The 26,676-nt window shown below is 44.4% G+C and overlaps 1 protein-coding gene across 1 annotated transcript in view; it reads right to left on the bottom strand.

Moving 5' to 3' along the window:
* Positions 1-3,939: 3,939 nt before the first annotated feature.
* Positions 3,940-26,676, bottom strand: part of Hephl1 (hephaestin like 1) — a 63,637-nt gene continuing 40,900 nt past the window's right edge. The window contains exons 12-20 of the mRNA XM_028763429.1: positions 25,260-25,473; positions 20,846-20,985; positions 17,919-18,059; positions 12,895-13,001; positions 11,567-11,789; positions 10,745-10,884; positions 6,525-6,687; positions 6,050-6,121; positions 3,940-5,958 (exon numbers count right to left, since the gene is read on the bottom strand). Of these exons, the coding sequence (XP_028619262.1) occupies positions 5,756-5,958; positions 6,050-6,121; positions 6,525-6,687; positions 10,745-10,884; positions 11,567-11,789; positions 12,895-13,001; positions 17,919-18,059; positions 20,846-20,985; positions 25,260-25,473 (1,403 nt within the window). The 3' untranslated portion in view covers positions 3,940-5,755. The remainder of the gene's footprint in view (positions 5,959-6,049; positions 6,122-6,524; positions 6,688-10,744; positions 10,885-11,566; positions 11,790-12,894; positions 13,002-17,918; positions 18,060-20,845; positions 20,986-25,259; positions 25,474-26,676) is intronic.

The following is a 26,676-nucleotide window of genomic DNA, read 5'->3' as shown; positions in this document are numbered from 1 at the left end:
ACATTTAGGGAGTTGCTATTGGAATGAGGATTTGTGTCCCACATCTTTTGGAATAGTCAAGCAGTGGGAAGGAACAGGGGTGGCTTCTGTGTGTGCTGGGAAGAGGGGGAAGTGCTGAGGACAGTGCTAGCGCTCGGCTTGTCAGAACCATTTTTCTTACTCCAAAAAAATCAGACAAAAATAATAATAATCTCTGGCCTGGACCAACATTCCTGGGAGAAACCAGAAGGTGAAATCAATGAGCCTAGTGCCTAGGTTTGTTTCTTACTTGCTGTGTGACCAGGGATGTTTCACTAAAGATTCTTAAGCCTTGGTCTGTCACCCAAATAAGGATAGTCCAATAGGTTCCCCTCAGATTGCCCTTAAAATCCAATGGGATACCAGAGGAGCGTAGTGGCACATGCTTGCCGTCCCAGCACTTGAGAGAGAAAGACCGGAGGGGCAGAGTTCCGGGTCATCCATGACTACACACTGAATTCCAGACAGCCTGTGCTACAGAAGACCATCCAAATAAGGGGTGCTGTTTTTTTTTAAACTACCTCTCCTGAATTGTACACCCTTGGCATTAATAATCTCAGGACTCTAACAAGTCAAATGAAAGCATGGCCAATGTTGTATTTTTTATTTTATTTTATTTTATTTTATTTTATTTTATCTTATTTTTCAAAGTAGACCTTAGGTTTTAGTGTAAAGTTTGTCTCCATGTGGAAAGCAGAGGTCTATGTTAGGGACGGCCCTCTATCACTCCCAGCTGATTTTGATTTGATTTGATTTGATTTGATTTGGTTTTTGGGATGAGGTCTCTTGCTCTCTGAAACTGGAGCTCATCAGTGTAGTCAGCAAGACAAGCTGGCCACTGAGTGGCAGGTTCCTCTTACCTCTGCCTCCCCAGCACTGCCGGTATGGCCACATGCCACCACACCTGGCTCCTTCCATTGCTGCTTGGGGATATGCACAGAGGCCCTCATATTTGGGTGGCAATTGCTTTGCCAATTGAGCCATCTCCCCAACTCCAGATTTCAATTTGATTTTAGTTTATTTTCAGATTTTCAGAAAAAGTGGGGAAGTGATTCAGAGCTCCCATGTACCCACACTCCTCTATCCAAGTTCTCCTAGTCTCATCTTGCCATAGAATTGTGCATCGGTTTCAACAGCGAACCACTACGGAAACATTTGTGCATGTGTGGGGGGCACATATGTCATGTCCTTTGATTTTTGATGACATTGCCATCTGATAATTATAAGGAGCATTGGGGACATCAAGTCTTCCCTGCCCTGATCTCTTCCAGGCTACAGAGTGTCCTCTGGTGGGGTGTGCCCTTACAGTCAGCCTCCCAAAACTCTGTTTTGCTTGCTTGACACGCTTAGCATTTGATTACAAGTTCTTTAGCAATGAGAACAGCCAAAGTCCAAATAGTCAAGCTTGCCAAACTGCCTGTGCTGTGTGCATATTCAGTACTCACTGGTGTAATATTTGCTGAGCAACTGCTGTGCACTGCATGACCGTCGGCTCTGTGGGTGCAGCAGCAAGCAGTACAGGTCAGAAGTTCTCACTCCAGGGAACCTTCACGCCAGCCAAGATAGAGACAAAACTCAAGCTAACAGGTGAAAGGATCACATGCCATGATTAGTGCTACAAAGGAGAGCACTGGACATGGGACATAGCGGAAGTGAGCATCACATTGGAAAAGCAGAAAACCTAAGAGAGAGGTGTGGGATGCAGAGAGGGCAAAGAGAACAGACTAAAGGGAAAGGGGAGGCGCATGTGCAAAGGCTGGAGCGAGGCAAGAACTCCCAGGAGTTCCTGAAGCAGAGGAGAACCCAGGAAGCTAGAGAGGTGGGCATGGGCCTCCTCTAGGAAATAACCTGATCAGGTTTGGGGGAGCATAGCAGCAGGCAGTTTTGTGGACAGTTGATGGAAGGGACAAGAATGGCTTTGTGCAGGGAGCTGTCGCAATGACCCTGCCAAACAGGACCTATGGACCTACGATGGAAGCCAAGGTTGGAGAAACCATTCTGAATTTATTAGCATACAGGTGAAGTTCAGACCCGTGGGGATAGATGCAATAAGGGCTGCAAGAGAACATGGTAAACTAGGCCACACCTTTCTTCTACCACTCTGGAAAGTCAAGTTTGAATTCAATGTCAAGGTGTTGGTGAGGTCAGACATCTCAGGAGAGACCCTGCAAGATGGTGCATCTGGGCCCTTTCCAGTTTCTCCGGCTGTGTGCCTTGCATTTCTTGGCCCTTCCTCTTCCCCCAAAGACAGGAGTGTAGTGTCTCACTTCAGTGATCTTTGTTAGGCTGGAACCCCTGCACAAGCTGAAAACTGATTAACCCTTCTTCTCCCAAACCCACCCTCCCCTGCCCACTTGAAGAGAACTTCTCCAAACTAACATGTCACCACTTCTTGTCTCTGCGTTTCCCACAGCCTACCGAAGGGAGCCAACCGAGGGGCTCAGTTTTGACCATGTATGGACACGATCCCAGCTCCTACCCAAACACGTCATCACTCCTCACCTAAACTCTATACACCCCCTTGCTTTAGGCGGCATGTGCGACTTCACTGACCTCCACCTGTGAGACCGTGAGAGCTGCCTCTTAATAAACCTGCCTTTCTCTACCTTTAATCTGGTCTAATCTGGCCCATATCTGTGTCACTCAGGGAGAGAAAATGCCTCTCAGTCTTCTGTAGTCACACACACATCTACCTTATACTTTATTATCTTATATTTAATTTTATTTTATTCATTTATTATATTTTGAGACACAGTCTCTCTCTCTGTGTAGTTCTGGCTGTTCTAGAACCCACTATATAGACCAAGCTGCCCTCAAACTCACAAAGATTCCCCTGCCTCTGACTCTCAGGTGCTCAGATTAAAGGTAAGAAACACCACATCCTGCTTTATTATTTTATGTATTATCATTGTTTATCATTTTGTAGGGCTGGGTTTGAACTTGGGACTTGTACAGTCTAGGCAAGAGCTCTTCCATGGAGCCACATACCCAACAACTGCTTTTCTTTTATAAGGATACTTACGTTTACATTTAAAGATAATCCAAGATAAACTGTCCATTATCAACAAGATCCTTAGCTTATCACCGGCCCTCAAATACGCTTTCTAAGATCTCATTCAGAACTTCTGGATAAGGGTACAGAATCTTCAGGAGCCTTGCTTACTGTGAAAATAAGGGAGGGTCAGTGAGAAGGCTCAGTGGAGAAGGGTGCTTGGTCAAAAGCCTGAAAACCTGAGTACAGACCCCAGAAGAAGGAAAGCTGGCTGGGGAGTCACACTGCAGAGCTAGGGGACATAGAGAGTTGTCCAGAAGGCTCAAGGCTGAAATTTAAGATAAAGGTGGAGATGCCTCTGGGAAAGCTATTGTGAATATTCTCATGATGCCACCTGGTTGGGGCACAGGCCTCGGCTTCCTGACTGCTGGATGATTTCAAGCCATTGATGTAGCATAAAGAGTACTTGGGGGTCAGACAGTTGAGGTATGGGCAGCTCTTCACATTCTACACTAAAGGGAGACACTAGGTTACGAGTTGAGGAAGACTGCTCCTTGCTCTTCACTGTTAATGGTGGACATCCCCCAGTAGAGGACATGGCTGGTGACTTACCTCATAGAATGATATGGAAGGCAGAAACTGATGATGAGGGGTGGGACAGTCTCTGAGAAAGCAAACAGAGGAGAGGGAAAGAGCCTGGCCCTGCCAGCAAAGGAAATGGTGGCTATCTCAGAAGAGTGAGGCTGATTACAGAAAGGACCACACGGGAGGAGTCATATTATAGTATGTGTGATGAGATGTAATCCTGTTCCTTTAATACGTATAACTGACATAATCATGATGGATAAATATCTAAGATAGTTCTGTTTTAACCACTCCACACACACAACCTATAACAACAGGTAATTTTGAGTGAAAACAAACATACATAAATTGCCATGTGTGAAACTTTATTAAAAAGAGAAATAGTGAAACAAAACTACTTTATGGTTTGTTTTCATTTTAAAAAAACTAAGTGAAAAGGGGCAAAAAACGTTTACAACTAAACAATCTCTGACATACTGAAGATAAGACATAGGTGCTTGCCATTCTTCCTATGCAATTGTACAGCCTATCATGTATGAACTCCACAGAGCAGGTAGTTCAATCAACCACTCAATCACATTGTCAGTAGTTAGCAGGCTGGAATTCAGAATCATTTGGGTACCCTGTTTGGCGATGCAGTCAAGCAAACTACAAACAACTATTAGCCATTGCATCATTTTATCTAAGACTATGGCTTCTATCAATTTCCCCTCACCAGTAATAATGATAATAATAATAACCTTTAGAAAGCATGAAAGATCCCTTCACCAAAGTATTTATTAGGTCCTACTTGTTCACCTGGACATTCAAGTGACCCATCGCAAAGGCAGTGGTCTAACATCCTGTGTCTGGCAACAGCATCCCAGGGCAGCTTGCCCTAAGGCAATTCCCAGTAGAATTGCTAAGGTAGAATTCCCGGTCTATAATAAACAATGTTGCTTTTATCAATATTACATCTAATGTCTAGGAAGCCTAAAGAGAGGGCGCATTGTGTCCTTATAGGCTTAGCTTCGTTGTTTGACATTTTGTGTTTGTGTGTGAGTCTTGGCAGCTATATTACTAATTTCTAACACTGACTTAATGGTTTAAGAAATACCAGGACTATTGTTTTCTAGCTGCCCCTCTTCTCTCGAGGTCATGTCTTTAACAAGCATAGAATGCAGGATTTTAAGAGACCTTTCTCCTCCTGGTCGATCAGTTGCATTGATGTATGCCTCCTGCCACCCCTCATATGATGAAATCATAACTTTCATAGAAGATGGAGATGTGGAAAAATGCCCCCTAAATGAATGGAAAGTGAGATTCAAGGTTCCAGCAGAGACAGGGAGTCTCTGACTTATGAGAAGGAAGTCAAGCCTGCTTCTTGACTGATTCTAGCCCTCCCGTATCCTGAAATAAAAAATGCTCTAGTTGAATTTTGAAAGTACAGACGTTGCCAAGGAAACACATGGTAAAAATGTAACATGAAGTGAATTGTAAACATTCAAGTATTCCTACAGGTTGAATTAAAATCAGCAGCAATGAAATAAATAACCATATAGCTTTGGCTTGTATAACAAACAATGCATGGGCTCTCTACGTTAAAGGGGCAAAGGTCAGGAGAACTACTGGAAACCTCCGGAAGATTCAGGAGGTCCACTTCAATCAGCACATATGGACTTGGACATTCCCACAAACTCCTTGGAAGTTTGTTCACCCTGGAACAACTGAAGGCAAAATCTCATGTGACAGTGTTTAGCATCAGTGCGACTCCAGATAGACAGGTGTCCAAGGGACACTAATGTTTTCTAGAAGCTACACATCTAGAAACCTTGGGCTAGCTGAGGCAGCATTGTTTGACTTAAATCAGTGAAAACATCTTTCAGAGAGTAACCCCTGAGTGAGTTGTTTACAAAACAGACTTGAGGGTCAGCAGCTCTCAATCCAGTGCATTCTCCTTTGTCATGTGTTTTATACCTGAGAATCATTCACAGCCAGTTAAAAAAATAAATAAATAAAAGCACACTGCTTTGGATGACATATTCTAGAGGCTCAGAATCCTGATCTAGGATACAGTGTCCAAGTTCCTTGGTGAACAATGCATTGGTCCAGTTTCCCTGTTAGCTACTGTGTGTCCAGTTGTGGAACCTGACCCGATCCTGCTGAAGAAGGCCAGCGCATTCACAGAGCATCTGTGGGAAGTGCGCAGGACTGGACTTCCCTGTAAGCCATCTGCCTCCTTGAAGAGCGGAGCCTGAGGGCGAGGACCACAGTGGCCACCAGCAGGAGGAGTCCTAGGATGAAAAGGATGACCAAGGCTGCCTTGGCTCCTCTTGGACGCAGATTCTTGCCAAAGAAATAGAGGTCTTCCTTGCCAGGTTGTTCTGTGAAAAAGAAAAAGGAGGCATCAGGTACCCGCCCCTCCCTGGGAGTAAAACACTGGGGCACAACCACAGGATTCATAGATGTCATTACCCTTGGAGGGCACTGTGACGGCATGGGATCCTGCTCCAGAAGGGGACTTGGTAGAATATGGAATCCTGTTGTCTGCATAAAAAAAAAAAAAGTTAACTGTTTCTAAAAGAAGACCTGTCCATGGAACATGAAAGTCATCTTTTACCGTAACTTTATGACTATTTCACATGAGTGTCAAGTACCAGCCCCTTCAGCTTCCCTATCTCTGCTCATCCACTGAAATCCCTCTTTAGATTACAGCATCTTAAACTCATGAACCAGATTATCACACATGCCCTCCTCCTCCTGCCTCTGGACCCTGTGCTCTGATTTCTATTTCTGTCCGTCTTTCATTGTGGTCACATATCCACATATCTGTCCCTCTCATTTGACTCTGAGCCCATGATGGTTTGTACCTGTATTTTTCTCATGCCTCCTGATTTCCAGGTCTAGAGGAAGATTGGTGCCATGAGCTGGCATCACTGACAAACAGTACCTATGTTCCTGAGGACAGTGTAGGTGGTCTCCATGCCAGCATGAATGTGGTCGGACACGTGGCAGTGAAGAAGCCATGTCCCTGGGTGATCAGCAAACAGCTCAATGGTTTGAAATGTCCCAGGAAAGAGATCATACACATCTTCTCGGTACGACTTATCTATCTGCGAAAGTCAAAAGATCCCATCTGTGGCTTCTTTTGCTCAGCACGGCAAGAAGAAAAAGAGTGAATAAACACAGTGAGCAAAGGGAAGAAATGGAAAGAGGCAAAACTCAATGAAAGCAATCGCAGAAACAGAAATGAAAGTGAGAACTGCACAGTAGAGAGAAAAAGTAAAGCTTTTTTTTTAAAACAAAACAAAAAAAAAACAGATCATGTTGGTAAACTTGTAGTGACCAGTGTCTACAATGGCCTCAAACCCTCCTATCCTGATATTCATAATCTCCATGTTTGCCCTCCTAAATTGTATAAGGTTAGCCTGTGCTTGGAATAAGGTATATGGAAGAGGGAGCATCCTTTGGATAGAAAAGCTATAAGGGGCATACTTGAAGTGTTAGTTCTTCTCTTATTCTCTTGTCTTTTAGATTAGTCAGTCTGGGTGAAGCTGGCTCCCTTATCATCATACTCACAAGATGAGGAAATTAAGTCTTCAGTCACAGAAATCTAAGTCAGCCCAAAGATGGATTCTGTGGTTCCAATCAAACCACTGACAACTACAGGCCCAGGTATCTTGATTAGGCCTCATGAGAGACACTAACTCCAAGCCAACTAGCCCACTCCTCCAGACTTTTGACCCAGATAGAACAAGATAGTATTTATTGTTTGGTGCCACTGAGTTATAGAGTAAGTTGTTACGCAGCAATAAAGCAGTACTGCAAATCTCCAGACAGATTGACCAAGGGGATGGGGAGGAGGGGTGGGAGTGACAGAGTTTGGAAAGACAGAAACCACAGATATGGGGAAGGAAGGTGAACACCACTAAGATCTGTCTGTGAAAAGCAAATATTGCAAACAAACAGCTCTGTGTTCACAGATTACAATTTATAGATTGTAAACAATTGGAAAGGACGCAACCATGAAAGACCATTCAAGAAGAAATAGGTGGGGACTGGAGAGATGGCTCTGTGGTAAGTCCACTTGTTCTTGTAGAAGACCTGGACTCAAGTTCCAGCACATCCATGGTACTGTTCTAGCCATCTGTAACTACAGTTCTAAGGGATCTGGTGCCCTCTTCTGACTCTGGGGCCCCCAGGCACACCCATATGTATACAAACATACATACAGGCAAAAGCTCATACATGTATAATATCTATCTATCTATCTATCTATCTATCTATCATCTATCTGCTTTTTGAAACAGTATCTCCTTATATAGTCCTGGCTGCCCTAGAACTACTTTATAGAATCAAAAATGGCCTTGAACTCACAGAAATCTTCCTGCTTCTACCTCTGGAGTGTTGAGATTAAAGGTGCACACCACCATTCCTGGCCAATAAAATAAATGTTTGAAAAAGAAAAAGAAGTGGGCAGCATGAGTAGTATTGATTATAAAAAATAAACACAAATCATATTGACACTTTCCAAGAAGTCCAAATGGCTTCGCTGGCAACTTCTACCACAGATATAAAGAAGTAATAGCAATCCTAAACAGACTCTTCTAGAAGCTGGAGGCCAAAGAATGCTTCAACGTCCCTTTATGAACTGAATTTACTCTGATTTAAATAAAAAATGCTTCTTAGTGAACTGTAAAGAAGCTGATCTCAAAAGTAATCACTGAGTGTACAGTGGTTGTTTTCAGAGGCCGAAAGCGTAGGGGAGGCAGGAATGGAGAGTGTGGAGCAACAAGTACAGCCAGAAGCAGGACGCTCTGCTGCTGTCTTATTAGGCTGGCTGACTACAGATAATGACCAGGTACTGCATACTTAAAAAGCAAGGTGGCAGGACTGTGATGCTTGAGGAGAGCCAGATGGTTCCACTCTGATTTGCATATTATATATGCAAATGATCTATTTGCATATTATTCAGTGTGTACAAGAATGGGAATACCACACTATAGCCCAGAAATATGCATAAATTAGACTTTCATGTATCTGTTAAAATAAAACGCAGAAAGACACAAAACTTACAAACTTCCCCAGAGTGTGTGTAGAGATGGCAGGTGGAAACTCAGGACGATACACAGTGTAAGAGACTAGTACAGAGCAGACCGGCCAACGGGGAAAAAGAGAAACAACATCCCAAACTCAAGTATGACCAGGAACATGAGAGCTCTAGTGTGTTTCCGTGGGGAAGGAGAACGTGTACTGTCTCATCAGCAACAGCTGGGCAGATTCTTATAAACACGCATTTACCACAGGGCTTAGCAATCTGCACGTTTTGTCAAGAAAATAAAAACAGACCCATGCAAAGATGTGTGTATCTGTTTATAATGACTTTGTCCCTTGGAAACCCTCTCGTGTTTCTGATTGGAAAAATTAATAAACTGCACTGTGTCCATATGATGAACTACAACCCAGCCATCAAGTGAAACAAACTTGTGACACATAGGAGATGCGTGCAACTGAACTCTGCTGGACCGGAGATACCGCAAGCTGCATGGCTTCTTTCTACATGATAGCCACAATATCGAAACTCTAGAGATCATCATAATAATTTATTATGTTTAATTTGTTTGTAGAACTTAGTATTTTAGTGTGTGTGTGTGTGTGCACGCACGTACATATGGATGCCATAATGCTTGTGTGGAGGTCAGAGGACAACTCTAGGGAATTGGTTCTCCTTACACTGTAGGTCCTGGGGGTCAAACTCAGGTCATCAGCTTCGCAGGGCAGGCACCTTTGCCTGATGAGCAGTTTTGCAGGTCCAGGAAGAGGGATGTTTTATTTGCAGTTTGGGAGGCTGGAAGTTCAAGATGAAGGGGCCTGACCTAGTAGGTGCTTTTTGCTTCACTGTCCCATGCCTAAAGGCACAAGGACACAATGTGGAGAGCAAGAGTTCAGGTTTGCAGCCTCAGTCATGTGATAGACATCTCTCTATTCTTGAGGACTCTACCCTGAAACTCATCACTTGCCATCAAGCCTCACCTGCCACATGCTAGTCTCCAACACATGACTCTGGGAAACGTTCAGATCACAGCAGAGACAGAAATAGAGCAGTACATGACAAATGTTCAGCCTGGGTCACTGGAGTGACCTACGGGGCGTGGGGGTGTGAAGGGAAGTCAAGGCAGGGTGGGCAATCTCCTCCGCTTGGATTGCTGGTTAGACCTCTGCTTGTGCTTACAAATACTCAGAATCTTACAATAAATGGGATTTTGTGCAGTGTGAATTAAGCCTTCACTTTAAATATACATAATGTGTGATGAACTTTTTATAATTTTACTATTTAACATTTAAAATGTGTGTTGAAAAGGCCACATTCCAAAAACTCCTGTTGGCTAACGTCGATGTGCTTTGAAACAGATGCTTCAGTAGACTGCTGTTGACCCCTGTATAATAGCATGGACTGGTCCTGCTTCCTCACGCATCAGACTTGGCTATACTCTCCACTTCCTTGTAAGGAGCACCAGAACCTGAGCTGACAGGCTGTTTGGACTTTATCCTTGAACATATATGAGGTGTGTTCTTTAAACAGTTCTGAAGGCGATTCTGCTCTGGAGTTGTCACTGCCCACATGGCAGACAGTCACCCATAGTGCATCCCAGCTCTCTAGGGCAAGAGTCAAGCTGAAGCTGCCCAAGCTGGAGCTCAAAGATCTCCTTCACTAGATAGGGCTGTTTTGTTACTAGTCAAGGAGAAGAAGATAGATGTGGGAGGGCAGGGAAAGAAAGAAGGAAGTTATAGGAGTGGGAAAGAGAGGGAAGGGGAAGGAGAGGGAAGGGGAAGGAGAGGGGAGGGAAGAGAAGGGCGGGAATGGAAGGGGAGAGGAGGGAAAGGGAGGGGAGGGAAGGAGCAGGGGAATCCCCAAACTCCATGGGAGTTCATATACTCCAGGGGAGCCCCAATTATGACCAGACGACTGATGACTGAAACTCAGAGAGGCTGGTGGGCTACAAGAAATGATACAGACATTGAACATACCCTCTAGAAGAAGGTGTGGCCACCCTGTTCTGTTCTCTAATATGAACCTCCCATTGGACTTACTGCCAACTAAGTCCCTTCCTGTCAGAGATGCACTGAGTGTTCCTTCAAAGTCCTGTCTGAGCACCTTCCCATACTTACTTTGAACAGAAAGCTCTCTGCATGGTAATGGATCGTGTGTATATCCACTTCGCTTCCGATGCCCAGCAAATACCAGTTAGTCATTGAGTCTTCAGTCATTATGAGGCCAGGGAGATTTCCAAAAATCTTTCCATTGATGGCTAAGAAGATGAAGACCAAATACCCTCAGTCAGTGAAGGACAGGTACTGCTTACCCAGTGGCAGTAATGGTTCAAGACCTAAGCCACTAGTATTCTTATCTGCCTGAGAGATAGGTGCCAGCCACTCATACTTGTCAATGGGCCCACTATTCTAGATCCAAAATTTAGATAACCAGGAAATCTTCAAATAGAGGAATGGGGAAAGAAACATCCAAGTTTGTCTTTCAGAGAGCTATATCTCAAGTAAGAGTGTGCTTATTCATCTATTCTGAGTGCCTTTATATCTCAAGTAGACAGTATGCTGGTGAGAAGTGAGATTTAGATTTATTTCGTTCTATACATGAGTAGACAAAGAGTATCTAACACATGTATGTGTGTGTAAAGCATACGTATATGTAATGGATAAATCAAATATATATTTATGTATATAGTATATATATATACACATATGCTGAGTCTATTTGAATCTGTATCTGTTGAGCTCTTCATGTCTCTCTTTCTAAGAACTAGAGTAAGCATGATTGAGTCTGTAAATAATTGGGTCAGAGCCATAGTGGCTCGGCTGGCTTGGTCTGACAAGGGCTTCTGAGGGCTTTCTCCAGACATCCCTGGGGGAAGACAGGAGCTCAGAGGAGGGCTGGGGTGCCATCCAGGGACATCTCACCAACAGTCTTCTCCTTACCGTGCATTTTGTTGCTTTCTTCAAAGTCATCCGTGCGCCTGAAATCCCGTGGATCTTTATTGAGATACTTCTTGATATTGTCATCCAGATACCACGACTCATTCTCATTGAAGACCAGGAACAACAGAGCAAACTCATAGTCAACATCGCTTCTTCTTCCCTTTTCGTTCAGCACCCCCTCTCGGCATGTGATCAGAGGCCCCATCAAACCACTGTATGTATCCTGGATAGAAAAAATAACCAAGCTCCATGGGTGACGTAATGTGACAGCCCACCCCACCTGTCACCATCCTAATATAGACACTCTCTTCTCTGGCTGGGCTCACTCCACTGTCAGTTGCAATTTGCATATCACAAGTACTGAATATGTTTGAGATGGATAATTGAATAAACAAGCTTTCCACACTTCCCATATACAGATGTACTTTTCTAAATGATCTGTGTGCTTATTTCAAACTCTAGGACATTAATTCATAATATCTAATATGCCACTAAGGGGAAGAGAAAGATAACCCCTCACTTTAAAAATGTTTACATTTTGCATAGGATATGATTCTGGTTTGGACTTTGGTTTACGATGCAAAAAACACTACTGTAGTTTTGTGTACAACAGGTACATGACTCAAAGTCATCATTGAGTCTTTGCTTGTTATTTCTCAGATTATTTATGATCCAGAGAGTCCATAGTTAAGTTTGGTGTGTGCTTCTGGTCCTGAGCCCTGGATGTCCTTCAGCCTGAACAGAGGGGCCAGTGGGATAAGATGGCTCAGCCAGGAAAGGCACCTGCCACCAGGCCTAATGACCCAAGTTTTATTGCTGGGACCCACATAGTGGAAGGCGAGAGCTGACTTCATTGCTGATCTCTGACCTTTACATGTGCGTCGTGGCATGTATTTGTGTTTAGGCACACATACATAAATATAATTGAGAGGAAAAGATTTTCCAACTCCCAAAATCATGAACAAATTCTATTGTGGGACACCTGTGTCCTTACAGACTGGTATATTCCCGTGTGATTAATATTATCTTGAAGTTTTCATACATGGAAATGAAATAATTTCATTTTTACATTCCTATACCAGCAGTTAGCAAACTTAAAAGTTATAAAGCATTGCATATACTAAGTTACTGTTGTTGCTTCTTCTCTATGGGTTGTGCTGCCTCTGTTACACCCATGGATGGTGCTGATGGATGGATGCAGCTGCATTTGGCCAGTGGACTACAGTTTGAGAGCCCTGTTCTAAGCCACATCCCTTTCACACATGCCCACCAGATAGAGGTGGTTCCAATAGTCACCTTGCAAACCTTGGTTTCTCTCTCCACCTTACCTTCACAAAGTTGACTGTTGAAAAGTACACCCATGGGATACAATTGGGATCGGAGGGCCCAGGACCTGATCTCTTCGGGACATTCCATCTGTAAGTTTTTATTTCTCCTGAAATTAAAGAGAAAATTAATATTGGCTCTTAGATTTACCTGAAGAAATACAAACAAGTCTTTAAATATTCTGGTCAGTGGAGATAATTTCTCATGTGCCAGATACGTTCTTATAAAACTTATACCTTGATTCCTACAGTTTCCAACTAACAGAGCTTATCTCTGTGATCTCAGGCTCCATCCTTCCCTTAGTTTGCCTGTTTTTATTGTCAACTAGCATTCAGGATGTAAAGATGTATTTCACAGTGCATTGTTTATTCTGCTTGAATTTTGTGTCTTCTTTCCCACCTATCGTTCAGTACACTTTGTCCTCAAGGGTCTCAGTCTTAGCCTCTGATACCATAATGACTAACATTGCTAATTTGAGAGGACCTTGAATTACCTAAGAGACAGTTTGCCAGGAACACCTGTGAGGGATTATCTAGATTAGGTTAACCTTTGAGCATGTCCAGGAGGGAATACCTTGCTTAGGTTAACTGGGGTGGGAAAACTCACAGTAATTTAGGGTAGCATTATGTCATGACCTGGGATCCTAGACAGATGGAAAAGGAGAAGGCAAGCTGAGAAGCAGCAATCCTTTCTCTCTGCTTCCTGACCATTGATGTAATGTGACTAGTCACCTACATCAATGCTAGTTTTTGCTATGGTGACTTCCAAGAAATGACCTGGAACCTGGAACTGTGAGCCAGAATTCACCCTTCCTTAAGTTGCTTTACCAAAATATTTTACCAAGAAACAGGAAAATGGAGGCCAGAAGTGTAGGCATAATGTTTTTGTGCACCCTGTAAAGGTTATCCTTGTGTAATTCACATGCTGATTTCTCTGACCCCAAATCTTGCTTCAATCCTGAAACAGCATTGTAATGCTTACGTCAAGAATCTCCTGCCTCAAGTTTGTGTAAAAATGCTTATCATTTATTCTCTGCCTTGTCAATAAAACCAGATCAGCCAATGGCTGGACAGAAGAGGGAATAGGATGGGACTTCCACCAGCCAGGAGAGGGGATAAGAGAGGAGAGGAAGACAGATTGAGACATGAGGAGGAAGGAGAGGAGACATCATGAGAGTTCAGCTGAAGCATGGAAGGCCCTAAATGTTAGTATTACGGGGATTTTGGCTGAGAGGTAGCCAGATTAGCTTAGAGGATTAAAATAGGTCACTAACTGTCCAGGTATTACAGTAAAACTTTATTAAATAAATCTTGGTCTCTCTGTTTTGCTATTGGTGAACTATCTAGGATAAACAAAAAGCTGCTATATTAATTTATAGCATACATTTATGTTAAGTTAACATTTACACAGATGAGAGTTACCAGGGATCTTTGAGTGCTCCCTCCTCAGTCCTCCTCCTTCCTCAGTCCTCCTCCTTCCTCAGTCCTCCTCCCTCCTCTGTCCTCCCTACAGATCAAGGAAGTCAGAATATTGTGAGGCTGTGATTTGAGCACCAATGTTTTGAAAGCTTCTCATGTGGGACTGTGCAATGCAGCTAGTACCAGAGTAAGAGAGACCTAATTGCAAATCTCTACCCCATGGAATGGTTTGTGTGGGGGGTGAGGGGCAGCAGGCAGAGTCTTGCTATATAACCTATGCTATTCTCAAACTCACATTCCTCTTCCCTCAGCTTCCCAACTTTTCAGCATGTACTGCCGAATCTGGCTGGAACTTTCCATGTAACTGATATTTGACAAAATACTTAGATTCCCTGATCTATAATTTCCTTACCAGCAAACTAGGTTAGTCTCCATGTTTAGGACTTTTGTAAGGATTAATTGAAATTATATAAGTTATATGGAGACGGTACTACACTCCAGGTAGTCAATAAATGTTAACTTTTTGCTTGTGTTTTTGTTTTCTGAAACAAAGTCTCCTTAGGTAGCACTGAATAGATAAAAATCAGGACACAGAGGGAATGAAGCCCCCCAGTCACATGGTGTGACACAAACAACAAAACCCACTATATAGGCTACCTCCATGGAGTCAATACTCTTGTTTTCTGAGAGATAACTCAAACAAGAGCCTCAACAGCTAAAGAACCAGGCTTCAGAATGTCTTACACCCTGTGACCTTTGACTTTAGCTTTATCAGCACCCCTCCATAAACCCAAACAGCATACCACAAACCACCTTTCCGTTTCATCTACAAATCAAAACGAGAAATTCTTTACAACAAGTGAACTAAGCAAAACAGATCATTTTAAACTGAATCTTTAAACTTTGCTTAACCTTTGAACCTGGTTGAAAATTATATCATTGAACATCAGAAGCTACAAAACCATATATTTAGCTATGGTTAAGATACTTTGAGCGTGAGTCTGTCTCTGGAGAAGCCCACCCCCAACTCCTTGGGTGAGTTCTGTCCTCTTCTTAATGAACTCCAATTTTGCTTCATACTGATCATGAAATTCTTTTCTATTCAGAAGTCATGATCCCTGCTACACCACATGGAGGCTTCTGGAAAGGACTCCTTGAGTGGCATAGGCAACAATGTCATGTAGGGGGTAAGAGGTCAATTGACAGGGTTCATCTCCCATTGTTGCTGGCAGACTATATTGGCCTCAGACTTGAGCATGCTCACCTGACCCTCCTGAGTACTTGTAGGCACACACCACCACACCCAGTTGGCTTTTTATGCTTTAATAACAAATGTACACACCCCTATGAGTAGGCTCCATATCTTGCCTTGAGCCAATATATTCATATTAACTACCATGAGAGCCACATGGCAGAAGACCCAACTGAAAGTTTAAGTCATTGGTTCCTTTGACCTATGCACATCCAATTCCTATCCAGTAAGAACAATAAACCTTTGCCTTAGCTTGTGTACAGAAAGCGAAACAGAAGTGATGTATTGGTGTAACTTTGTTTTCTTTGCTGATGTAACAGTGGGTGGTAATCCAACTTTGGATGTGATTTCTATTACGTCTCCTTGAAGCCCCTTTGCCTTGTGCATGACGAGACAAACAGCTGGCATCTAACTTCAGAAAGGCAAGCGGCTGCAGGTGTGATGTTATTTAAACTAGAATAATCTGTTGTTTGCCCAGTGGCAATGTAAAGTTGTTCAGTAAATGTTTGTTGAATGGACAGCTGTGGAGGGCTAAATGAGAAGTCTCCCACGTGCTCCTGTAGATAAACACTTGTTCCTCAATTGGAGACACTGTTTGAGGAGGTTATGGAGCCTTGCTGGAGAAGTCCATCACTCAGGGTGGCCTTTCAGAGTTCTGCTCTGTCCGGCTCTGTTTGCATCTGAAGATGTGAGTTCTCAACTTCCCACTCCATTTGCTTGATGCCGTGCCTCCTGCAATGTTATATATCTTGCCCCTCTGGAACTGTGAGCCCAAATAAAGCCTCCTTCTGTAAGTTGCCCCGGTCATAGTGTTTTAGCACAGCAACAAAAAGTAACTAATACAATGGTTTGATTTTTTTTAATTGATGGTGTCTGTTTACTTTTCATTTCTAAAATGTATCTATTGTTACTGTATGTATGTACCTGTGCCTGACGGGGTGTGTGTGAGGTGCGAGTAGTGTGTGTCACAGTGTGTTCAGGGTCAGAAGAGAACACTCAGGAGTCAGCTCTCGTCTTCCACTTTATTGAGGCTGTTGCTTTGTTGTCTTGGCTGTGGGACATACTTGAGGCTAGCTAGCCCATGAATTTCTGGCTGATTCTCCTGTCTCTGCCTCCCATAGTACCCTATGTAATGAGAAGATGATCGACGTCATATGTCACTGGGGCACTGCAAATTAAAGCAATGAGGTGATAACACCATATACTTGTTGGAATGTCCAAAGTCTAAAACAGAAAATATTGGTGAGCATACGGCACAAGGAGGCCCTCTCACTCAAGGTGGGAACATAAAACAGCACAGCCACTTCTGAAGACAGATGGCAGTTTCTTTAAAAACTCCCATATTCTCACCACACAATCCAGTGAGTGGGTTCTCTAGCATGTACTCAAAGGAGTGAATATTTATGACCATAAAAAGACCTTCACGTGAATATTTTTAAAAAACTGGTCACCATTTAGAAATTATGATGTATAATCTATGTTACCATCAAAATTGTTCGTCTCATCTCCCTTCTCCCCCCCCCCCCCTCAGCTCATCTTAGTCACTTCAGAGAAATATATGATGAAGAGGTCGGGGCCTGGAGTCAAATAAACAGGGTTTCCGTCATCATTCTCCAGAGCGCTGCCTAGTCATCTGCTGTTCTGTGCCTTCATCATTTGTCGAGTGACAGAACCAGACATATTTCATCAGCTCTAAGGGGAAAACTTCCACATCGAACATACCTGAAGTCAGACTGCATCACTAAAGTTGTGACACGTTATAGTTCAACGGATGGTGTGTTTTCTTTTCTTGTTTTAGTAACAGATAACACAGCAACGGACACTACAACTAATGACTTCAGAACTGGTGAAACAGCAGCTGCATTGTTGGATTGTTCGATGGGTGCATTAAGGAGTTTTGGTTATTTCTTTTCTTTTTTAAAAAGATAGACTTATTTATTTATTTTACGTATATGAGTACATCCTTGCTCTCTTCAGACACACTGGAAGGGGGGATCACACCCCACTGCAGATGGTTGCGAGCTACCATGTGGTTGCTGGGAATTGAACTCGGGACCTCTGGAAGAACAGTCAGTGATCTTAACCACTGAGCCATCTCTCCCACCCTGGTTGTTTCTTTTTAATTTCAAATGTAGAACATGATCTCTGACTCAAGGTAGCGCTAAGTGTGTGTTTGCCACAGATATTTCTGACTACACTGTGATGTCTGTGACAGGGCCCTATTGCAAGTGCTGGGTCATTGGATAGATGAGGAGTTCATACCCTGAGACTAGGCAGAGAGACACATGGACCTCAGAGACCAGAAGAGGAGAACCTGGTGTCTCATCAGGATGGAACAGACTTTGGTGTGACTTACCTGGCTTTGTGACAGGCACTTCAAGGAGTTTCCCACTGTCTGAATCCTCTATACCCTGGGCTGCGATGGAGTAGGGTCGGCTGGCTTTGTTCTTAAAGATAATGAGAATGGAGTCCCCCACCTCAGCATGGATCATTGGTCCTAAAGGCAAAATACAAGCAGTACATCACAAATAACATGTCATGCTTAGCTGACTTGCCTGAGTTCAAATTCTTCCTCCTTCCCTTAACAGAAGGCCTTGGGCAAGTCATGTAATCAGAATCTCAATTTCCTCATCTGCAGAATGGGTTCAATAAGACTATTCCCATAAAACTATTAAATAGAATTGTGTGTGTGTGTGTGTGTGTGTCTGTGTATATATATGCATGTATCATAGAGTTTATTTCTTTCCAGCAACACCAAGTATTCAGTAAATTCTTCTTACTGTTAACGAGCAGGAGAGCTTCAGTTGTAACCTATGGTCAGTTGGATGGGAAGTGTCCCCCATAGTCTTGGGCATTTGAATGCTTGGTCTCCAGTTAGTTAGCACTATTTGGGAGGTGTAGGTGGTAGCCTTATTGACGAAGTACATCAGTTGGGATGGACTTTAAGATTAGGATCTTCACATTGTTTTCAGTTTGCTCTGTTTTGTGCTTGCCCTAGAAGATGTGAGCTCTCAGCTTCCTGCTCTGGTTGCCATGCCTGCAGCCTGCTGCTATGTCTCTCTTCCCTGATAGACTCTTAGCATTCTGGGACTATAAGTCCAGATAAACTCTTCCTTATATAAGTTGCCTTGGTCATGGTGGTATTTTTCACAGCAATGGAAAAATAACTATTGCTAATACCTGTACCAAGCCTTAAGAAACCTAAAACTGCATATGATCTGATAAATGGATTTGTTACTAATAATCAGGCTCCCATGGGACGATGGGTAGGTAGTAAAGCAGGTATGATACGCATGTACTCTGGGCTGGCTGTTACCTGATGAGCAGGTAACATCAGTCACCACTAATGCATGTCCAGTGCTGACTCTCTGTATGTGGGTATTGTAATGGTTAGTTTAACTGCAACTTGACCCACCTGAGAAGAGTCTTAATGAGGGATTGCCTAGATCAGGCTGACCTGTGGTCCTACCTGTGGGGGATGGTCTTTATCACCTTAACTGATATAAGGAGACAGCCTGAAAGCTGACAGGTTTGGGGCCTTAGGCTGTCTGAGAGTAGAGGAAGCTAGCTGAGCACTAAGCATACGTTAATTCCTCTCTGCTCTTGGCTGTGGATGTGATGTTACCAAGCTGTCTCAAGCTCAGGCTCCTGTGCCTTCTCCATCATAAGAGGCTGTAGCCTGGAACATGAGCTGAGATAAAGGCTTTCTCCTCTAGGCTGCTGTTGTCAGGGTGGGTTTTTTTTTTTTTTTTTTTTTATCTCTGCAATTGAAATGAAACTATGTCAGATGCTTTGAGCATACACATGCTCACTTTCCTGTTGAGAGCAGCTGGCTTCTGTGTGTCCGTGCAAGTGAGTCACCCATCAGCTGGAGGGATGGAGGTTGTACCAAGTGCCTCTTGCTTTGCAGTGCTAGGGAAACACCCCAAGAAGATCCAGTATGGGGCTCACAATCATCTTCACCAGGCCCAGCTTTGTGGTACAGACTCCCTTTGTAGAAGCATCACCCACCTGATCCCTGAGGGTCCCCCTTCAGCATTTGGTGTGTTCTACATTCATCCAGAGATAAGCCCTTAGATGGTTAAGTGGTGTGTCACCACCCATTCGCTTGGCCCTTAAGCAAGCTTTGATTTAGAGAGATATGGCTAAAGTCGTTAATACATTTACATTTTGTTGAACTATAGTTATCTTCAGAAGTTAAAAAAGGAACTGTTATGTGTTTAAGCAGTAAGCGTGGGCACAGTGAGACAGTTTCAGAGAGTTTGCACACACTAAATCATTGCTGTTCACGACTCCACTGCATAAGCCTTGCTGTACTGGTTTAAAAAAAGATGCCTTCCGGCTGACAATGCTGGGTGATGGGACACATAGCAGTGGTGAACAGATGTGGACTTGTGCGTGCCCATGAGTTTCTGGGAGTCCAGGCCACACTAAGCTGCAGCTGACTGACAGGGCCTCACACTCCGCTGGAGTGACTGGGGCTGCTAACTTGCACTGTAAGTCACTCTTTCTCTGTTACTGATCAAGCTGGGCTCTTGGGGAGCATGCCCCGCCCCTCAGCTGGCCCAACCTTTTCCTTTGGAGCTCTGTGTGCACTTAGAGCTTCCAGTGTGTGACTCACGGATTGCTCCTGTGAAGTGACAAACAAGTTGGTGAGTCAACAGAACATGGCGGGATCAGGGAGGGGAGCACCTAAGCACTGCGAGGCTGTCGGCTTGTGTAAACCACTCTTGTAAAGTTACCTGTGGTGTAGAAAGCATTTCTAAAATCCTTTAGGTTAGCCTTCTGCCTTATAAATCTTTTCAAGTAGACGGGTCCAGTGGCTCCCAGGTGAGGAGGAAGTGAGGGAGGAAAGCAGGAGGGCGTTGTTGATAGCCAGCCATACAACTGAGGCACCAGCCAGCCCAGAGTCCATGCATATCATATGCCTAGTCAGGTCTGAGGCCCAGGAGTCAGGTCAGGACCTGTCACCCTCGGCACCCACCTCACACAAGGAGGCTCCTTTTTGTTCTTTCTCAGTTCTATAGTGTGTTCTATGTCACTGTGCACAAGTGAGCCAGGACCTTAAGGAGATCTCACAGACACTCTGCCTGATGTACTGAGTCATCAAACTTTTTAACAGGAAAATTTCTCAGCTCAATAGAGAGGCAGGAAAGAGTGTGAAACACCAGGTAGACTACTCTGATGATGAGGATCCTGTGGTGTGTGTGAGAGGTGGGGATAAGGCGGGAGGGAAGACAGAGACGCCCACACTTGGGGCTGACAGGCTGAAATCCACCATACCCAGGAGTTGAAGGTGCTCTTCTTGAGGTGGCCGAGCTTTAATCTCCACAAATTCTCCATTTGTGTATTCTCTATAAACCACCTTTCTGTACTGAGAGCCAATCCAGTTTTCAGTGTGGTTCATAAATATATCTCCATGTCTGCAAAGAAGAGGCATTAGAAATCAAGGTTGTCGGAAGATGGGAAGACTGTGGGTGTTATCTGGGGTGATGCGATGCTCTCCCAGCTGGGACCAGGGTCTCCCCAGGGAGTTGGCCTTTGCACCACCTCTGAGAGCAGGGCTAGAAATCAGCACCTCAGAGCTCCTCGGGTCCTCATGAGAGGAACCCAGCTCAAACCCATGGCCACCCTTGGAAACCATTACTGTCACTTGCTGCAAAGCTCTAAACTGGGCTAACCTCAGAGAATCCTAACAGAGGCTGTGCTTCTCTGGCTGGCACTAGTCGAACACACACACACACACACACACACACACACACATACACACACACCCTCCTTATGCTCTGAAATCCTCCAGGTTTCATGGCTGTCCTTCTATATCCTTGGCAGGCACTTCCTCCCCAACCCCCCACCCCCATGGCTGCCACTGCCCACTGCAAGCCTGCAGGGTATATACTGTGAATGCAGTTGTGTGCAAATGAGTAATTCTTGTTATTTTTATGTTCTAGAGACCCACCCAAATGGTGAGTTGTATGTGTAGCTGTTCAAAGACATGCTAACAGATGTCTGTGTTGTGCTAACACTGACCTCAGTTCACAGGGCTATCCTCTGCCTGAATGAAGCTTCTCTTTTATTTTTTCCATAAACACATCCCAGCACTGCTGTGCTTGGGGACATGAGAGAGGACTTCAGTACCCTTCTTCTTTCTAACAGAGGACTACAAGGCACACAAATGTAAAAGCTATAGCATGACACAAGCCAAGAACACTGGCTCACAACGGCAGAGCCGAATCAGGACTCTGATCTGCTTTACTGGACGTTTCACCAGTCCAGTGATATTTGTGCAGCTCTTCAGATATCTTTGGATTGTCACAGGAACCTCAAGTGTTTCTGAGGGATTTGGAGATGCTCTGGGATGGTGCTCCCTCCTGTGTGTCCCCAGCACCTTCCTGAAAAGCTGGTCTTTCACACCACTCTCTGCAAGTGGAGTGCGACAAACAGATTTTAACAAGTAGGCACACTTGTAAATGGTGAAGTTGGTGAAAAGTGAGGAGCAGCTCTCTGTGTCTGTCACCCATGTCGGTCACAAAAGACGGAGAAGAAAACTCAGGAACAGCTGGGTGCAGTGGCATGCATATAACCTCAGCTGCTTGGAAGGTCTAGTTCAAGACTCAACTGGGCTACACACTGAGATACAGTCTCCAAGAAAAAAAAAATCACTTTCATTTCTAAAATAGGGTGAGTCTAATGTCCTTTCACCTCTCCCAAATTAACCACCTGTGTTCTAATCTAAGCACAGTTCTGCATGGCTCTCTGTGCGACCTACATAACTTCCTTCCTTCTCCCCACTGTGCAGACAGAGTGGTCTGCTCCAAGTCCAACCCTCTCTTCCTTGTGCAACCTCTTGGTACATCTCTTGCAGATCTTTTCAGTCTGTCTAGGACCCTACATTTTCTGTTTTCCCTAAGTTCTGGACCTGACTGGCTGTCGCTGTAACTCCCAGACACAAGGGTCATTCTAAGTGTTTCTCTCTTTAGCCTGGGGAGCCCTCAACCCATCCTGTCTTCGGACATGTTCATCGCTCTGTGAAGAGCTACTTCCCTCTTCTTCACCATCTTATGCTCCACAACTTCTCTCAGAGACTGCATCCTCCAGGTAGCTTCCACCACGCATACCCCTCCCCCACCACTCCCGCGATAGGCTGTGACTTATCCCTGACCCTCCCCTCTGTTAAAGATTGCTTCCCTTCCTACTGGATCCACAGTACCCTTTGGATCACGGATTCCGTGTGGAAAAGCCCTGCTCTGTGCTCCACACAGTCTCATCAACAGTCTGTCCAGTGGACATTCAATAATACATACACGCACCTCTGACCAGACTACACTCGCTGCAAAGAGAGAGTCTATGTTATACATCATCTGTGGGTCTTAGCTGTGCTTGTGACCAGCACAGACCGGAGCTGTGTTCTGTTTGCTATCTCCCAGCTCTCCTCCATGCAAAAGGTGCACATCAATTGCTATATAAGAACTTTATCACATCTGATGCTGGGAAGATGCCAACTGACTGAGTCACATGTGCCATGAGGCCACTATGACAAATTGTTTATAAAAGTCTAAGCAGATGCCTGGTGTGTAATTATTGCTTGATAGATGCTCATTATGGTAAGCCCTGGAATTACTAAATTATATACATACTGGTCTTCAAGCTCAGCAGTGTTAGCACCATAACTTCATTTTTCTTTAACAACTTGATCTACTTTTTCAGATCTACTTTTGTGGCACAAATCTGATGCACACATTGTACCAGTGGGTCCATGTGTTGCCTTTCAGGAATCCTGATGTCTTCCTGGCACACTCTAAAGAAATTTGGATATGGAGGTGGTGCTGGTCAGGGCAATAAGTGTCTCAGAGATGGTTTGTATCAAGAAGTGGGTCAAAGTAATAGCCTTGGGGCAAAATTGGATGCACAAGTCAGAGATGTGGTCTATACGCCTGCAAGCATCTCCAGAGGCTGAAGCAGGGGGATTAGAAAGTGAATTCCAACCTGGGCAACTTAATGAGATCCTGTTTTAAACAAACCCTGGTGCTATCAGTGGTAGCGTGCTTATTTAGTTGTAGGAGGTATCAGTTTGATCCTCAGAACTGAAAAAAACATCACGGGCACAAAAGCTGGCGTGGAGAGCATTGATCCTTCAACTCCTATGAGTGGAGAGGCTGTGGATGTGCACCACAGGGCATACACATGCCTTGTGTGGGGGTAGGGGTGGTGTCAGAGGACAACCTTTGGGAGTTGGTTCTCTCCCTTCTCTGTGGGACATGGGGATTGAACATGGGTCAGTAGGGATGAGCAGCAAGCCCCCTTACCTACTGAGTCACTTCACCATCCCTGTTCTGAATTCATATAAAGTTGACAAAACTATAAAATTTGGTACAATTCAAACGTATGGCTGCGTCCTTATCCCATGCCACTTTGGTTGGCTTATGGTCACTGACCAGAACAGTGGGGAATTAATTCATTTTATTTCTCTTTCCTACCAGCACCCTCCTGTTTTTCTGGGCTGTTTAGCCCAGAGCCCCAGAGCCAGAAGTACACACAGAAGTATAGTTTTTTTTTCTCCTCACTTATCTCTAAGGTGGCAGTGTTATAATAGCTCTTTCTTAAAACAATGGCTGATGAGTAAGAGAAGGAAGCGATGTGTTGAGCTTACAGGACACAGTGTGCAGAAGTGTCTGTTCTGCAGACATGAAGGAACTGGGTGGTAAGGAGAGCTTGGTATAGAGCTGAGAGCACAAGTACAAAGGACAGTGTGGAGTGTCGGAGAGAACGTGGGTTTCCCCCTGGGAAGATCGGCGGTCAGCTCTTGTTCTCCTGCAGACTAGCCGAAGGCCCTCACTCTTCCCATGGAGGCCCCATATACACACCAGGGCAGTTATATCCAGGCAGCAGAGAGTTGTAAAGCAGAGGTGTTAACTTAGGAGAAGTTGGCAGACTGTGCCGGAAACCTTCCTTGTGACCCAGGGAAACCTGGTTCTTGGACTCCAGAACTAGGACAGTAGAGAAAGGACCAGGACTGACAGACCTTTGTGTGGCTTGAGCATTGCTGATGCTTTAACCTGTGATCCGGGCTGGCATCACTTCAAGGAAGTGTCAGTCTTTCAGATTTGCTGGGTAGCTTGGCTGTCTGTTCTTCCCGCACTGACTCAGGAATCTCTCTCAAGGCAATAGTCTCAGTTCATCCTTGGATGTCCCCTCTGGGATCCATGTTTGCCAGCACCATTTCCCCTGCTCCCCTCCTCTGCACCACTGAGTCTATAGCAGCCCATCCTCTCACCCAGATCTACTACCTTCTCGGCCTCACCTGCTTCATTTTTCTTCCCAGCCTCACCGTTGTTGTGTGTCCCAGTCTTCCTCTAACACTTCCATCTGCATTCTCATTAGAAAGTTTGTTCATCCATCCGTTCGTCTGTCCATCCATCCATCCATCCATCCATCCATCCATCCATCCATCCATCCATCTCCTTAGCTACAGATTGGAGACTGGAGGTACGGGAATCCACTTTGGGGCCCTCAGAATAACCTCTGACCTACTTCCAGGTGAGGAGACACAAGCGTCTCTAATTTTTCTGTGCTCGTAAGGAAAAGTCTCTGCCTGTGGAGTTATGCACATAAAGCCTAGCTGCTTGGTTTCCACGGGTGCTAAGGCCCACAGAGCATGCGCATTCCCACCGAAGAGCCGTAGCTTCGCCCATGGTACCTTTCCCCTCCTGCGTCCAAGTGCTGCTTTTCGAACTCCCAGTTTTTGTTAGGGGCATAATCCCATTCTACCTCTTCAGCGGCGATGAAAAAGGTTCTTAGCATCCCGTAGGGCGGCTCAGAAGGGTCCCTGTTGCCACAGCTGCTGACCTCATAGATCTGACCCATGCCTCTCGTGAAGTGGTGCAAGGTGGAACAGAACACCTTGAAAATACCTGAGGAGAAAAGGCTTGCCATTGTGACCACGACTTGATATTTGGGATCTTACTAAACTTATATGTTTCATTTTAACGTCAGCAAACAATAAGATGGACTTTTAAAATCCCGATCTCCTGGGAGGTATAAAGTAGAGCTTATGAGGAATAAGTTACTGTTTTGTTTTTGACTCTAATAACTTTGGAGGGAAAAATACTACATAAAATTCATTTGTAGTAGAAGGAAAAAATCAAAATATTGTTACCAAGAAAGGGCTTCTGCGGATCATCCCTGTTGACACACCCCTGCTTAGAATCAGTCACTCCTGGAAAATTACTGATCCTAACAACTCTCTTGGCCCTGCCCAGTTTACAGGGAACTAATTACCTATGAGATGAAAGACCTAGACAACGTTCAAATTAGGTCACGGTTAGGGATTCTGCCCTGAAGGATTTTTCAAATTATGAAGCAGTATGCATGAGAGGCAAGTCTATTACATCACTACAGCCTCAAGCCAGGGAAGGCTCCTGAGTATCAGAATCTAGATGGAAAGAAACAAAAAGATCAACTGCCTTTCTCCTGGAGTATCAACAATGACATCTGACAGAAAAGTATGCAACTGAAAAATCAAATTTCTAGATGTGTTGGCATTTTACACCAGACAATTATGTGAACTGAAATCATCGAGGATATTAACTGTCAATGGAATTATTGGATCAGTCTCCCAGTGCTCTGACAGACTGTTCCTAGAGGCACGTGATTATAACTTGTCTATAACCACCCATAGGTGCAGGGAGAGCCACTTTTATTCACTTTAGCTGTTGTCGAGATACTGACTTCATTTCTGGATGAGCAAAGCTAGTTAGTTCAATATGTCCATTGAGCCCACTTTGAACAGAATCCCAATAAAGCATGGTAATACAAATGTAATCTTAGTATTAGTGACCTAGGAAGATCTTTGTAAAACCTCAGAGAAGACACCTGGGAAAGACTTCTCTCTCCACAGGCTTGTACCAGATAGAACACAATCAAGAGTTCTCTGCAGCTCCTCAACAGCAGAGTCTTCTCCAGGAGCAAAGGGAAGAAGTGTCTTTCTGTCCACCATCTGCTCTAGACTTCCTCCCCCCTCTCCCCTCTCCGCTCTCCCCTCTCTCCTCTCTCTCCTCTCTTCCCTTTTTCCCCTCTCTCCTCTCTCCCCTCTCCCCTCTCTCCCCTCTCCTCTT

Source organism: Grammomys surdaster, unplaced genomic scaffold, assembly GCF_004785775.1.
Source record: "Grammomys surdaster isolate TR1022 unplaced genomic scaffold, NIH_TR_1.0 138, whole genome shotgun sequence".
In the NCBI taxonomy this organism is placed as follows: domain Eukaryota; kingdom Metazoa; phylum Chordata; class Mammalia; order Rodentia; family Muridae; genus Grammomys; species Grammomys surdaster.
Note: the sequence above shows the minus strand (reverse complement) of the source record. Positions and strands in the feature narration are given on the sequence as shown.